Source organism: Nesoenas mayeri (genome assembly GCF_963082525.1).
Source record: "Nesoenas mayeri genome assembly, chromosome: 4".
NCBI classification, from domain to species: domain Eukaryota; kingdom Metazoa; phylum Chordata; class Aves; order Columbiformes; family Columbidae; genus Nesoenas; species Nesoenas mayeri.
Window position 1 is genome coordinate 39,263,773 of NC_137540.1, and position 16,567 is coordinate 39,280,339.

General features: G+C 43.9%; 1 protein-coding gene across 1 annotated transcript; it reads left to right on the forward strand.

The window, feature by feature from the left end:
- Positions 1-2,320: 2,320 nt before the first annotated feature.
- Positions 2,321-10,076, forward strand: SAP30 (Sin3A associated protein 30). The gene is made up of 4 exons (XM_080343808.1): positions 2,321-2,940; positions 4,364-4,486; positions 7,124-7,222; positions 9,277-10,076. The coding sequence occupies exons 1-4, from the start codon at positions 2,632-2,634 to the stop codon at positions 9,397-9,399; spliced, it is 654 nt and encodes a 217-aa protein (XP_080199934.1). The 5' UTR covers positions 2,321-2,631; the 3' UTR covers positions 9,400-10,076.
- Positions 10,077-16,567: the final 6,491 nt, after the last annotated feature.

Genomic DNA, 16,567 nt, shown 5'->3' on the forward strand with positions numbered 1-16,567 from the left:
TCTTGTCACTGGTCTAGTTGTAACCCCATCCAGTTTGCCATGCAGCCACAGAAATGCTTTCACAGGTGCAAAGAAGGACAGGGCCCAGGTGTGAAAATGAGCAGGTTATGGCAGAAGCAGAACTGTCTTTCTCAGCCCTACTACTGTCTTATCATGATCTAATCATGAAACTATGATACTACTCTACTTGAAATTCTGCTTAGAAATTAACATATTGGCAAGCATGGCTGGGTAACATAATCGGGCTTTTAGCAGCTCACAATCTGTACAAAGAGGATCAGAGACATATTTAAAATGCACAAGAGATCTTTCCATTGTACCAAATCACAGCAACCGGACCCAGATTGATAAATTTTATGCTCACAGTAAGGGCAAAGCCATCTGAAGAAATAAAAGGGACCTCAAAAGACATAGCCTAAGAGTCTAGAAAATGCTATTCGTGACCCAGATTTCCACCAAAGAATTCCTGGAACTCACCCTCATCCCACTTTTCCCAGCTTGTGCTCCCTATGTTCTTCATTAAGGCCTGCTATCATTGTGGTTTTGTTTGTTTTACTTTAACATTATTTTGAAAGTGTGAAATCACAAGAAACTCAAAAAGTGAGTTAAACATCTGTTGTCTGAGATTGCACAGCAGCAGAGCGTAGAATTAAACCCAGGCATTCCACACAGTCTTCAGCTCGGCTGATAACAATGCAGGGTTTGGTATTTTTTCCAACTCTTATCCAGTTCACCCCTCTAATCACTGAAACGTGCTTTCTAGGTAACTGCAGTCCGTGACTTTATGGTCAGTCTAGCTTCAGTTACTGCATCCTTCATTCAACTGCGGCTGTAGGGAGCGTGAAGTGGGACTGACCCTTATTCTCTAATACCAGGTTATGCAATCCGATTAAAAAGCCATCTGCAGCACAAACCGAACTGCACTATAATCATGTTCCCTGGCTCATGCAGAACTTTGGCTTACGCAGGATGTGTCGCCTCGAATCATTCACCAGGCTCCCTGCTACTCCTCTCCTTCTGCAAGCTGGAAACGCACGGCAAGCGATACGGTCAAATATTTCAGTGGTTAACACATTATGCTTTGAGTACGGTCGACTCGGTTGCCGTTTCTGAGATTTAAAGGAATATTCGCGGCAGTTCAAAAGGAAAGCAAAAACCTCACCCTTCATTGCACGTGCTTTGAATGCGGTTAAAGGAAAATAGTAGGTCAGAGCTTTCTGTTTCTGCCGCTCTGCTGTCAACAGCTGAATTGTTAAATGGTTTAATGCCAATGCATCTCTTACGTAGTTTTGTAGTCTCAAAACTAGAAGTACTTGCTTTTATCAAGTATTTTCACAGTATCTACTTTAGCTAGTCATGTGCACAGCAAGATCTCGGATAACCACTAGCGAATATAGTTCTGCACTCCCGGTCTTTTTTGTTGTTCAAGTCTCCTTCATTAACAAGCCCTTTTAAATAACAAAACTGGAAACTAGCACTGCAAGACGTCTTTGTCTTCACAGACCTTTACTAAAAGCACGCAGGACGAGCCCCTGATAGCGTGTGTTTTAAAAGCAGCTTTAACAAAGGACGGAGCTTCGGTTGTTCTCGGTCCGGAGATCCGCAGCCGAAAGCAGCGCTGTAGCACCCGGGGAGCGCCGTCTCGCCGCCCGCGACAGCGACCGCCCTCGCTCTCTAGCCACGGCTGAGGAAGAGCGGGAGAGAAGGGAAGCTCGGAGGGGCAGGACCGGAGCAGAATACAGAAGAGGGTGGGGGGCCTGGGGGGAAACAAACAACTAGTAGAAGATCTTAAACGGGTAGCCCGAGACGTGCGGCTCAGACTGCAACAGTACAGCGAGAAAAGTACAGGGCGGGGGAGGATTAACACAGCCGGCGGGCGGGCAGGAGGCAGCGTGGGAGCCGCTGGGGAGGAGCGACGAGAGGGAACCGGGAGGGGAGTGAACGGGGCCTTTTAAAAGTGTGCTGAGCCGCTGCCACCGCTCCAGCCCGGTGGGCCCGGCCTCCCGGCGGCGGGGTAAACGGAGCGCCGCGCAAGGCGGCCCGCTCGCCCCGGCGGCGGAACAGAGCGGGGCCTGCCCCCGCCGCCACGGCGGGACAGCATGGCCGCCGGAGCACCGCAAAGCCGCACACCGAACCCCCGCCCGCGCTCCCGCCGCCGCGCTGCACCTCGGGAGCTGTAGTTTTCCCGCCGCGCCGGCCGGGAAGGGGTGGGCGGCGGAGGAACTGCATTTCCCGTGGCGCCCCGCGGCGGGGGAGCCGGCATGCGCGGCCGGGCGGGGCGGGGCGGCGGGCAGGTTGGTTGCTGTTGTTACATAGGAAACAGCTGAAGAGTCTCCACATGACAGGGGGGGAAGGAGGAAGTGGGGCGATCCGCGGGGCGCTGCTGCTGCTCCGGTAGCCGCGGGGTTCGGGCAGCCGCAGCCGGCGGGGACAGTCCTTCCCGCAGCGAGCGAGCGGGCTGGCCGCCCTTGAGCGCGGGCTTGCGTCCCGGTGCCGCCGCGGCGAGGAGGCGGGCAGGGAGCAGGGGAGCGCCCCGCCGGGCCGCGGCGTCTCGCTGGGGAAGTTTGGTGCGTGGCGGGATCCCGCCGCCCTCCCCCGGGGTCCCCGCCGCCCGCGGAGGTGGTGCCGGGCATGAACGGCTTCGTCCCCGAGGAGGTGACCCAGCGCGGGGCGGACCCGGCCGCCGCCACCGCCGCGGTGGTGAGCAATGCGGGCTCCGCCGTGGAGGTGCCGCCGCCGCCAGCGCCGCCGGGGCTGGCTCTGGCCTCCGCCGCTGGCTCGGCGGCTGCCGGGGGTGCGGGCGGCCCCGGGGCTGGGCAGCTGTGCTGCCTGCGGGAGGAGGGGGAGCGGTGCGGCCGCGCCGCCGGCAACGCCAGCTTCAGCAAGCGGATCCAGAAGAGCATCTCGCAGAAGAAGGTGAAGATCGAGCTGGACAAGAGCGTAAGTCCGGGGAGGGGAGGACACACACGGGGCCACCGCCACCCCCCACAGCCGCTGGCGGGGCGGGCAGACAAAGCGGCCGGCGGGTCCCGGCGGTGCGTGCCCGGGCAGCGGCGGCGTGTTCGGCCCCAGCCCCGCTCGGTGCGAGCCGGTTGTCCCAATGGCTTGGTTGGTTCTGGGGCTTTTAATAAAGTTTTGGTTTGTTGGTTGGGGGGGGTGGTTTGGGTTTTTATTTTGAGTCGAGGAAGTGTTGTTCCCCCCTTACCCCCCTTTCTCAGTAGCACGGTGGAGTTTGGCTGCCGCTGCAGCAGCACGGCCTGAAAGCGCTTTCCCTCTGCGGCAGAGGGTGGAGGGGAAGCACCCGCCTCTCCTGCCTCCATCTGGGGTTCCCTCTCACCCCACCAAGAGCCGGGAGCAGCAGCTGCGTGTCCCCCCGTGTTGCTGGCGGGGGAAGACGTGTGGCGGGGAAGCGCCGCTTCTCCCGGAGCGGAGCTTGGCTGGCTCCCGGCGCGCTAGTTTGTCTGTTCCTGGCGAGGGCAGCGCTCGGCTGCTCCGCCTCGTGTTGCAATGTTGCACGTCTCCCCTCGCCATCCGCACGGCAGCCATCAGGCGCCGCGCTGCTCGGCTCGGCACGGCCGGGCAGGGGGAGCGGAGCCCCGGCGAATGGGACGGCTGCCGGTTCCCCTTCGGACGCCTTTTCGCGGGTTGAAACGCCCGAGCGTTTCGGAGGAGTGCTTGCTCTTGCCCGGTACTGCGTGAAGGCTTGCCAGCGTGGGGGCAAAGCAGCTTAAAATGCGCTTGAAGTGCTCCGCGCCTCGGCCGGAGCTCCGGGTGCCCCCAGGGAACCCCCACATTCCCCGGCCCGGGGGTCCCTTCCCCTGCAGACGTGGTCCCTAAATGCGGATCCCTGCTTTCGTTGTCCTTAAAGCACGTAGCTCTGAATATCGGGGTTGGTACGTGCCGAAGAGTTCTCCCAAAGCGTGCAGATCGTACAAAGGGGAACTTTTTTAAAAAGAAAGAAAAAAGTGTGTTGCTTGGCCTCGCCTAGGTAGTGGAATAAACCAAGGAGGCGGGGGTGGGGATTTATCTGGGAAATGAGGGCCGTCTTTTTGCCCTCCAAAGAACAACTGAAAGATTGTTTTGTTTCCCGATCTCCGAACGGCTGGAGGGAGGGTTGGACTCGTGTGTCTCTGCAGCCTGTTACTACTGAATCGGTCGATCGCAGCACTGAAGCGTCCTCTGCGCCGAGCCGGTGGCAGTGATCTGTAGCACAACGCATTCTTTATTTAGAAGAAATCTGGCAGAAAAGCTTCCTCAACTCGGTTAATGTGGCTGCATGGGGGGTTGTCTCTGTACGTGCATTTATAAAGTCTGCTAGATACTTACGTGGATTTGATTGAAAGACATAGTATTATTCTTCTAGGCAAGACATCTGTATATTTGTGACTTCCACAAAAACCTAATTCAGAGTGTGAGAAATAGAAGAAAGAGGAAAGGCAGCGATGATGATGGTGACTCACCAGTGCAAGACATCGACACTCCAGAGGTAGCTGGTTTGTTTTGTTTTTTCCTAATTGTTGTGCTAAGCTTGTTCTTAATGACTGTCCAGGCTGCACACATACCACTTTCCCATTCTTACAGCTCTCAGTATCTTGGGGTATGTGCGAAAGGGAAGGGTTCTGATTCACTCAGTTCTTAACAAAAACTAATTGAACTTTGTGGTGTATTTTCTGGATTAATTGTGCAGAGTACAATGAACAAAACTCTCTAGATAATTTTTAAGTGTCTGCTAGTTCTCTCAGAAAACTGCTATTTTCAACTTTCTCCTTCTTAGCGCTTCCTTTCCAGTGTTCTGCTAGAAGTGGTATATTGCTACATATCAGCAAAATCTGTCTTCTGCAGGAGTTGCCAAGTTGAAAGGAATTGCGTAGAGGGCTTGGGATTTAAATGCTTCACTGCCCCATCCCTCCAATCCTTCCCTTCTGTGTGAAATGTGTGCTCTTGCAGTTACTCCATTGCCTTAGTCACATTAAACACAGAAAGTTTAATGATAGTAGCTCTTTGTTTTTACCCTTTGTCGGGGGTAGAGACTTTCAGGGACCTGTACTGGAAAGTGTGGAGAAGGATGGTGTTTTTCCAGCCTGTTTTCTCCACTGCAGACCAGTGAAACCTCATCCATTGTAAAAGTGAACTACAGCTTTCAACCTTTTTCATAGTGTATAGTATAGACTGCACTTGAGGCTCTCTTTTATTCCTGCTGTTGGTTATTTCTGCTACAGCCTGGCTTAGCAGGTGCTGTTCAATGTGTTAATTTTGAGCAGAGGCTGTCATGCCTGCCTGATCTCCCCTTTAAGAGGGATTTTTAAAGCGTTCCTCAGAAACTGCTCTGTGTTAATTTAGTGACATCCTTATGGTCAGCACTGCAGATAGCAGCAGCATAAGTCATGAAACTTCATATGAGAATCTGTGCCTAAAGACACGTGGCTCCGGTCGGAAGGCTCTAGCTAAGAGGATTTTAGGGGATTTGGAGTAGTTTGCTGGGCTGTGTTGTTTGTTAAATATCTGGGATCACTTATTTGAAGGTTCTGTCTAAAGCTCATTTCCTGCATGGCTTCAGGTAGCTGTCTGGCACAGTGGTAATTGCAACTCTTCTACAAGCCTGTTTTGTTTTCTCATGCAAAAACTTATAAAATATGTCACAATCAATGGATATCTCCAGAACAAGAAAGCAAGCTTTTTTTCAATGGTACTACTACAGGAAAGAAAACTGACTGGGAAGTAGTTTTCAGGAGTTTCGGCTGGCCATTTGGACAATGGCGATATGTTCATCCCATGTGATTACTGTATATCTTAGATGCCTGTTGGCCCTTGATCTTCTTTATTTTCAATAGCTATCCAGTTTACTAAGGAAAAAAAAAATATCCTTCTTCTGAAGACTTGTAAGGCCCTCTTCTTTCCATCTCAGTCATAACCATTATTACCTGTCAGAAGTGATTCCTATGGGAGGAGAAGAGGCTTCTGCAGTATTGATAGCTTCTGGGACTTGCTGGAAAGCTACTGCTGCTTCTCTGCATGATGATCTAGGGTGTAGAGTCTCCACTGTGACTTGGGAAGTTGAATTTGTGCTTTGTACACTTCAGAGTACTAAAGGATACCCAGCCTCTATCATGCAAGGTGACAGCACATCAGGTTTGGCCAGGTTACCAAGTGTGCAGTAGCACTGACGTTGTTTAAATATTCTATAGCTGAGGCCACTAAATGAATTTAAAGTGGAAGTGAATGCCTTAAGCAATCTTTAATGCAATGAGTTTGGAGAATACCGCTGTAATTGCAACTGATCTAGCAGAGTTTCTCATTCAGCCTGTTTTCTCAGCTTGCTTTCCCACTCAGTTGTCTGATTCAGCTCTTTGACATTGTCAGGGAGGGTGGGAGGGCAAGCTGTTGCTGGGAGTAGTCACTGTTGATCAGAGTTCATAGTATTCACAACTGAGGGAGTACAGGGTTATGGTTGTGTATCTCTGTCCCTCAGAAGACCTTGTGCAATTCTCTAAACTGTCAGCCTGCGCTGAAAAATAGTTTTGGACAACTATGCCTGTGCACATAACTCCTGCACTGTGCTTATGTAGCAGGGATGTGTTTGGAGAACAAGGGCAGCTGTTTTCTTCTTTCTGCTCAAGCCAAGGCTTTGAGCTCTAGACTTTTTCCTGGTTTTACTATGTGCTATCTTGTGGTGCAGATGTGCTGTATCTTGCTTGTAACTTGTGTAAAATTTGACCGAAATCACGATATAGGGGCCTCTTTGAATCTGCATCTTCATAGATGTTCTGTGAAAGTTGTTACTGGGCTTTGTGTTATCATGCTTGAACTGAGGAACAAACAACCCAGAAATTATTAAAGTACAATGAGTTACAGATATTGTCCACAACTAAAAGGAGGCAGAGCTGTGCTCGATAACAATTAAGTGCACTTAAACTGAGCCAAGCTGTTTTCCTTTCTGCTGGAAGGTGCAAGGTGGAGTTTGTTTTTTGTCAAAATGAGATCTGCTGAGCTGATGGTTTACATTCTGATATTCCAAAACGTTTTTGAGACGTGAACTAGTAATGACTGAATCCTTTCTAGTTACATGGAATCCTTTTTAGTTACATTAGATTGTTTTCCTTCCATTTTCCCTCCTTTCTTCTAGGTTGATTTGTATCAGTTACAAGTAAACACACTTCGAAGGTACAAAAGACACTTCAAGCTACAAACCAGACCAGGACTTAACAAAGCACAACTTGTTGAAGTAAGTATGAGTATTTGTTCCATAACAGAAAATGCAACTTGCTATGGCATGTGGTTTTCTATACAATGTGATCCTTGCATAAAGAGCATATGTAGTGTGGATTTTAGGAGAACAAAAGGGAACTGCTCATCTAGCTTTCTTCATTGGCCTCAGCTCCTGAGCCAAGTAAATCAAAAGTAAAAGTTCTTTCCACAGGAGGGACTCAAATTCTGAAAGGAGTATGTGCTGCTTAAAAATGCAAAGCATTGAGCTGGAACGGTAAGATGATCTGTGTGTCCCCGAATATCGTAGAATCATGGATTTATAGTTTCCACATCAGTCCCACCCTGAATGTCCCGCTGAAAAGAACTAGAAACTGAAAGGTAGTGGTGGACTTGTAGCAAGGTTGAGACTGTGCTTTAAAAAGCTAGTTGTTGTAAGGGATGCTTCTGTATATGTAAGGTATGGGAACATGCAAAACAGGCTTCTGTTGATAATTAGTTCTGTTCAGTAAAACTACTGGGATCTGCCACCAGAAAAATCTGACTTCATGAAATTAGGTTTTTTTCTCATCAATATTTCTAAAAGTGCTGAAGCTGTGTGTGAGAACAGCAGCGTGTAAGCATCTTTGCTTCACATGAGTATGATTTTAAAGGAATTATTCTGCACTGCAAAGATGAAGTTAGAGCATGCTGATGTAAATATGTGGGAGAACTGGTGATCTCTTAACAGGGAGATACAGCTACTGATTTTTCACTTTTGTGCAGTGATAATGCTCAGTTGTACTTTGGTGCAGACATTTTGTTGGTCTCTCTATCTGTGTGGATTAAAGGCAAGGCTCTTAAATGTGTGGGAGTTTCAAGGCTCAGCTATAAAAGAATAGTGCTGCTGCCGCTATGAGTAAGAATTTAAAATCAGTTTTCTGGTTTGTGTATGTGAGGTGAGGTAGAGCCAGCTCTTGAATTAGCAGGACTGTGATTTGAAAAAGCACAAGCTTTTTTTTTTTATTTTTCTTTTCCTGCAAAACTAGTGTTTTAGGTACATCTCAGGAGCTGTTTGCACTATGCTTCTTAATGCTGCTTGATGTGAATAGGCAAAGCTTCTGTCACATGCTTGGTTTGACCTGCGGGTATTTGTGAGCTAGTGCTGCAGAACTTAGTTTACAGCAGATGCAATTCCTAGTAACCTGTCCTAATGTACAAGAGACATTCCTCTTGCTGTTACTTAGAAGTCTGCTTTAAAGGATTCTGTCAAACTGTTTCTCTGTGAATTTTTCAAGGATGGGTTTTGAAAGCTTTCTAACTTGCTAATTATGCTAAACATTTATACTCTATAGCAGTAAAATGAGCAATCCCATTTTTCTTCCTCTTGCTAATTTTAAACTACCAAAGTATTCTGCAAAAAGTCAGAGAATAGACTTGGGCAGGTAAAATATTTTGAGTGCTTTCTTTTAAAGTTGGTGTTTATTTTGATGAAGGAAAAGACTTCCAGAATGACCCAAGTGACTCAAGAAATGTTTAGAGATTGTTGTATTTTAGTGGTTACAGCATGGTGAATTTTCATCATTGATAGCTCTGTTTCAAAGAGCCGAACATTCAGTTATAATTCTTGAAGAATCTTATATTGTCTTAAATGTTTCTGTATGTGATTTGATACAGATACACATCCCCCCCAACCTGAATGATGATCAGTAGCCTCTCATTTCTGTGCTGTTGCTCTATTGATGTTCTATAGTCATTGCCTTATAGTCAGGCTGTGACCACATAGGTGTAACCATCCGCCTATGCTTGTTTTGAGAACTCTTCCCCTTGTCCCCCTGAAAATTTTCTAGACTTTTTATTTAGGAAATTAGGGTACAATCTGCTGTATTTGCTTCATAGTTCTCAATAAAATGGTTCTTGTTCTGCCCTTCTTTATGACTATGAAAGACTTTTGAAGAGAGGTAGGTTTTAGTTTCTTTTGTAAGCTTCTTGATCAAGCTTCTAAAGTTTGTTTAATATGGTCAATTTAAATCTGAATCTTAGTTTTTGCATGTAAGAGTGGTTATATAATTTCTTTGTATTCTTCCATTATAGATAATTGGCTGCCATTTTAGGACAATTCCAGTGAATGAGAAGGACACCTTAACATATTTCATCTACTCGGTGAAGAACGACAAGAACAAACCAGACCTAAAGATGGATAGTGGGGTTCATTAGACTGAAAAGGTTGGGACTGAGACTCAGGCTGCGAATCAAAAGACTGAGGGTTTTTGTTGATATGCAAAAGCTTTCTTTGTAATTTTTTTCCCCAAAGAGTTTGTCTCTTTTATTTTTCATAATCTTGCTGATTTGTTTGAAAACCATCTCTTATGAAACAAATTTCCTCAGCAAAATTATTTTAAATAAATATCACTAATATTGTTGCTTAAGTGGCTGTGTCTGTAATTTATTTAGTGAGTTACTTGTACCTAATAGCTAAACTTTGACTAATTATGTAATATTATTAAAATATTTTTCAGTTAAAGTGTGCCAAGGATATATTTATGAATGTACATCAAGTTGTCATTATGACAGCAGGCTTGGCAATAGGTTCTTTTTCCTAAGGTAAAAGGCTCTAAATGACAGTTCCAGTTAGTTGGGCAGAAGTGGCTGAAAAACATTTTCTTATTCCCTTTCAGAGACAAGAATTGATGGGGGCTTTTCTGATTTGTTTACTCATCTTGTCATTGCTGGGGTATGTGCTTTCAAGTACTGAGAAGCACTGAGGCCTTCTTGCTTCTATATTAAAATGGCAAAAAAAAAAAATGCAGCTCTCTAATTTCAAAGCTATAAGTACAGATGAAAGGACTGCTGCAGCTTACTGTGCTGAGAAATCCTTCCACTCGGTGAGAAATCCTTTAGCTGCTGAGTTTTCCATTCATCTGCATAGACTGTGGCTAAGGAATTAATTGGGGTATAGAAGCCAGAGTCTGTGCTGGGTCAGTATGGTATCTCCTCATAGGCATACTGGGTTTTTTTCATTGCATGCCTTAGCTCAGGCCTGTTTAAAAATAAATAAACAACCAAACCAAACCTTGTGGTAACATATGAGAAAAATATCCAGCAATACTTTTGCTTTTAATTGAATGTCTTAGTAAAGTTTGATTAAGATAATATTATGAATGACTTTGCGTACTGTTGTTTAACTGTTGTTCCAGTCTAAATGTTGTGGTGTACGAAATATGAATTCTTTCCGCATTAAGCTGTGTGTGTCAGCTGAAGAAAAGGTGGAAAGAGAAGAAGAGTTCTTATCTTAAAGCAGAGGGCAACATGACTTCAGCTTGTTCATTTAGCATCTGTTGCAACTCCTAACCTTATCAGATGTTTAAAAGTTTTTTCTTAATTTGGGAAAAATGAGAAGGCTGTATTTTTGTGGTCTAAACTACTCAATGTTAATCTTGTGAGATTTTTTTGAAGGCTGCTACTTCGCTGGTATCACTGCAACGAAGATGCTCCGCTTTGCTTTTTTGATCTGTGATACTTTCATAGAACTGAATGATGATAAACCCTAACCTTAAACTGGCTGCCTCCCCAGTAGCAATCAGTGGCCTGATTTCTCTCATTTGCAGTGTCTGATGTATTTCCGCAATAAAGTGCTGTGGCGTTGGCCTGAGTTCAAGACAGTCAGTGATACCTAGCTAGTGGCAGCTAAATGGGTGTTCCTTTGAAGAGAATGTTAGTGCCTAGTTGTTTGCTAAATATCCTTTGCACAAATTCAGCCAGGGAACCTGGCTGTGGATAGGGCATCCAAAGGATAAAGTTTTTGTCTTTTGAGTGCGTGGCTGGGCTGAATGTTCTCACCGAGGCCTGGCAGGACCTGCAGAAGCAGCTTTGGGAGAGGAGGAGAGTGGGGAGAGAAACACAAGCAAGTTTCTATGGGAAATCAGTCTTAAAGTAGTAGCCTAAATGTCCTGCTGCATGTGGAAAGTGGCAAAGTTTTTCTCCAGTGGGTTATGGATTTTCCTTAGCCAGGAGTGGTAAAAGGAACATAACTGAAAATCACCTACCAACTTTACTACCCGAATTTGCATCCACCTTAAATTTTTTGCTACTGCTGTTTTGGAAAGCTGTGAATGCCATGCACCATGATTCATGTAGAAACTGGATGGCATAACTAACAGAAGTTATGTGCCCTTCTTACTGCAAGAAGCTTATAGAAGGTTTTGCACCAGAGCCGATACCATATGTTTTCTTAGCAGAGTGCTGACTTTGGATATTTTGACTGTGGGTTGCCAGATTTATGGAGGTTTTTTTTACCCTTAATTGGTGATTTGGTAGGAAGCCCGAATGACTCAGGAATAATTACACAAACCAGGCTTAAAAAGCCTGGTGACACAAATTGTTTGTTTAACAGTCAGTAGCCTAAGAATTACTTGGCAAAAATAGTACACACAGATTTACTTGAAACATTTATTATTAGCTATGTATAATCACCCCCCTCCCACAGTAGCCAACCCTCAATTACTAACAGAGGAAGAAAAACAATTATGGTGATATTTTGTACTACATGTGAAATGTCTGGGAAACTGGTGTTAGCAATTTTTGTGATGTAATGGTGTTAAGATAATTAGATGAACAGGACAATTTCTGAGTGGAAGACTAAATAGTTGCTTCAGTAATACACACCTTCCATGTGACTGACTTGCTAGCTAAGAGTCTTTATAAGTAAGGCAATGCTTGTAAGCCTGGCTTGTTAGATGACTTTTCTTTAACTTACAAAGGGACATAAGTTTTTGGCTTTTTTTTTTGTTGTTGTTGTACTGCAATCAGTATTGAGAGGTGCCTGTGTATATATAGCCTAGATCATGATAAGTCTTAAGCATTAAGATGATTACTTCCAATATTTTGAGATACTTCTTTGTCTTTACTTCACTAGCTATTTCCTTACAGAGCTAGCCTAAAAATAATTCCAACATTTTGACTTAATTCTGGGGTACTGTATTTCCAACAAGGCTTGATGAAAAAGCTGCCTATGTGTGGATTTTTATGTTGCCTTAAGACCCTGCATCAGTCGCATCCTCTTTAGATGTCTTCCCTAATATATATATACTATTGTATCTGTTCTAGTGTTTTAAATGTTCAGTATTAAGCAATTTAAGGTTTTTACAAATTCCATAGTTAATACAGATGACCAGTTAGACATAATTAAGACTTAAGTGTGTGTTAGTACTGTTATTGGGAGTTTTGACTTTTTCTGGTAGATTTTAAAATACAAATGATGGAAGTTTGCCTTTTGTATGTGCATGTATTTTAAGATGCCTATGGGCATCTTAATGTGGGAGCCTGTCAGCAGGAGTGCCAGGGACTGAGTAGCTTCAGCTCTAAACAGCATTAACTGTGTGATGGCAATAGAGCAATAAGAAGCTGCACAGTGGTAGTTTGCTAAGAGAGTCACGTTCCTAATGATGTGAAGGCTTAGGCTTGAAGTTTCTTTGTCCAAACTGGCTGAGAATGTGCTGAGTAGCAAGGGTTAGGCTTTTTGCTGGGAGATGCATCAAAAGCTTGTACAGTCTTTTACACCATTATGGAAATTAAGTCAGCTACCAAATTTGAAAGGAGAACTCACATATTCGAGACTAAAAACATACAGAAAGGAATTTTTTTCTACATTACAAAAAGAGGCACCGTATTGTGGTCAGAAAGGAAGGTGGGATTTTCTGTTGGTAGTGGTTTTGTTTTCTTCCTTGAAAGTATTATTACGTTATTGTAAAATGATGTCTGTTGTCTTCACAGACTTGATGTCCATCACTGACTGTTGCAGGAGATCACAAAAGATATCTTTGGTCCAAAGAAAATATCCCTGAAAGATACCACCAGATATTTAAATAATTAGATCATTGGTTTATCAGAACTTTAACATGGCATGCATTTCCAATTGTGGATTTTTTTTTAGCTTATGGTGGGATAAATGTGGGATTACTGTGTTTGAGGGGTGCCTTTCCAGCAGTTCAAATGCAACTGCAGGTCTAGATGAAGATACTGCATTTCTACCTCTGACCGAAGTGCTAGGACTTCACCCCCCTATTTTAGCTTGGAGAAAGTAAACTTACCAAATACATCATCTTTTAAAAATAAAGAGCTTCAGTATGTGCCTGCACTGTTTAGTGCAATTCGTCCTGAAAGCAGACCTGCAAAGTAGGTCTTCTGTACCTGAAGACAGTTATAGGAAGACCTCCTTATGTATTTGTATCAAGGAGGCTTTCTTAGGCTGCTGAGAGGTTGAAACTGGAAACCCAAAGTGTGCTTCGGGGTGAGTATATTGTATCTGGTTTTAGGGAGAGTGAAATATCACCTATTTAAACCCTGCTCTCAGTTTGAAATCCAGTTCAAATCCAGTGCCCTATGGGAATTATGAAAAGTTGCCTTTTATTGGATTTTAGGTGGCTTGAGAAACCTGGGTGGTAAGACAAGGATGCATAAAAAGTTGTTTTTGCTTGCCTGCATAATACCATCACATTTTGGTGTCCCTGAAGTATTAGTAAGTTTTGAAATGTTGATATTTTTAATCTAAATTTCCTGAATTAAAGATTTCACTGGAAAGCTGAATTAAATAGTACCTCTTAATACATTTTATTACTTCAAATCCATATGGACTTGCAGGGTTTAGTAACTCTGTATTAATTTTGTTGGTATGTACATTCTTTTTGTAAAACAACAAAAACAAAAAAATGATGTTCAGTGAGAACTTCACTGTTCAGCTTTGTCAGCAGTGCCAGCGAGATAGAGATGTGTCAGTATTCTAGGGCTAAATCTTTTCCCTCCCTTGCAGGCGTTTGTGAACTCTGTTTCCCCCGTTTACTTTCCTACTTTAAACAGCTGTTTTTACAGAATCATTTATTCAACTGGCGTATTTGCGTATGCCTTAGAATAGCAATACGGTTCTTTACTGTGGAACAGAAATCAAATGGGTTCTTTTATGGTCCTGAAAACATAGTCATTGCTGTGAATAAGGATTTGATGTAGTTCTCACACTTAATTTAGATTAAAAGTTGGGTGATTTAAATGCTGAATTCCCCTGTAATAGGATATGCAGGTTTGCAAAATATGCTGTGCATGTCCTAGGTGAGTCCCTGAAAAACAAAAGCTGAAAACTGGCAGCAAATCAGGTAATTTGCTATATCTCGATATAGTTTCAAACCATCTGAAGTGATGCATTTATTTTAAAATGATAGCTTATTTCCTGCAGTGGAAACTGTAAAACAGTGGAAATATAATGGATGGTTGTATAGAAGTGTACAAGTGTGTATGAAAGGAGCAGGTCTTACTTGGGGCAGCAGAGCAATTCATTCCAGCTGCAGTAACAGATCACCTCGCAGCCCTTCCCTTCCCAAAAGTGGTCTTGCAAACCTTCATCGATTTGTCGAAGGTTCTCGGTGCCTTCAGGGATGTTGTGACAGTTGTGGCCTTTGAGGGCCCTCTTGTAACATGAGGGACGCCGGGAAGGCATCGCGGGGGCACCCAGGAGGGTGCTCAGCAGAAGCAGCGCTGAGACCATCTTCATTTTTTGCGGAGCTTCCTGCAGCAGAGTTTTAAAGAAGAATGAGGTACGTGACACAGCTATAGCCATTCAACAGATCTCTTTCCTCAATTTGCTTTCTGGCTTGCATTTTTCTTTCCTGTGAACTTTCAGAGGTTTGAGCCTGAGTGCTGAAGAGTGTTTTCTCCTAGGAGGTAAATAATATTGTAGCAGAATTTATATTCATTACTTTCTACACAACCTTGGGAATCCTTTCAGTGCGAATTGTTGCTGGCAATTTTGTTGTTTCTTTGGCCTCTCACCTTGAGAAAATTGCTTTGAGCTGGCAATGTTCTCTCAGTGGTGTAAGTGAACGTATCTATTGCTACCAAACCAGGGCAGAATGTCCAGGTGTGTTTCCTGGCCTTCCTGGCCATTTTGCCTGTCAAAACAGGAGTCACTCACACAAAATTAATAGTATTTTTTCCCATCGAAGTTGTGGAAAAACTGCTGATGGAATCCTCTGTAATAGAGTGCTTGAGAAACTGAAGCATCAAACAGCAAAGGAGGCTGCAGCTCTCGGCGGTGCTGCCAGGTGCCCCTGTCAGGAGAGCCGGCTCTGGTGTGATACTGCAATACAGCACTGCTAACTATTTTCTCTTTTCTAATTTTTTTTTTTTTAGAACTGCAGACTGCTTAGCCTTGTCTTGCTACAGGAGGTCATTATGGTTTAATTGATGCTGCTTTCTAAAATATGAGACAAATCCTTGCAAGCCTCTGCCACTGGTAACTAGGCTTTCTGTCATCTGCATTTGATGCTAGCTCTGCTATTCAGTGCTGCTTTGCACAGTGACTGACCATGCCACAAAACTTTGGATAAGACCTTTGAACTTGCATTTACTTTTAAATTAGCATTTTGAACAATGTTTCAACCTAGACTTTATTGCTATTAGGCGAGAGAGTGTTTTTCACTTTTCTCATGCTTGAATGGAGGGGGTCTGATACCTTATTGAATTTAAATAGGAATTCTGCACTGAAAACTAACTTAAAGCAATGGCCAGCTCTACCCAGTGAGCTCTTCCTAAGTGCCCCTTGAGGAAGACTTTGCTGCCCTTCATCGTGTTAGCACTTTAGATTCAGTCTCCTGAAACCACATCGCCGTGGGCTGGTCCTAGTCTTGTGCGGCTGCAGAATAGAGGGCTCTAGACTAACCTAAAATTAACTAGACATAAAGCAATGTCTGATCAAAGCCACGTGAAGGTGGCAGAGCTATTACCTCAATAAGAAAAAAAAAAAAACAAAACAGCATGCCAGCTATGGAAGTCAACTAATAGAGTCCCACTTGGATTACTTTGTAAAACTCTTGAGGTCACCATTGAGAAACGAACAGTAAGCTACTAAATGTATAAGTTTACTCTATTTTGTAGTAATTTTTCCTGGATAGTTATGTCACCACCATAGCTATCTTTCTGATCTTCCATTTTTTCAACCAATGAATGACATACCAGAGACTATAAGAAAATCTGGGGATTTGGATCCATATTAGGGGTAAAGTACTACACCTTGATGCTCTTTGATTATATTTTTCAAGATTTAGTGCAAAATTGTTTTTTGAATACTAGTAGCTAAATAAACTATTAAAATGTGGACATTATATCAAAGAACATGACTGAAGTGAAAATAAGCTCTTGCATATTTTTAAACTCCTGTTGGAGATGGAAAATTCATTGAATGATTCCTCTTATTTTCAATGAACTTGTATGTGAACTTTTGAGCAGGAGACTCCTATAAACTACTAGTAATGGAGCCTTGGGGTTCTATTTTTTAATTACCTTAGAGTGCAATATTGAATAACATACTGTCTTCATTCGTTTTAGACCTCAGAACTAC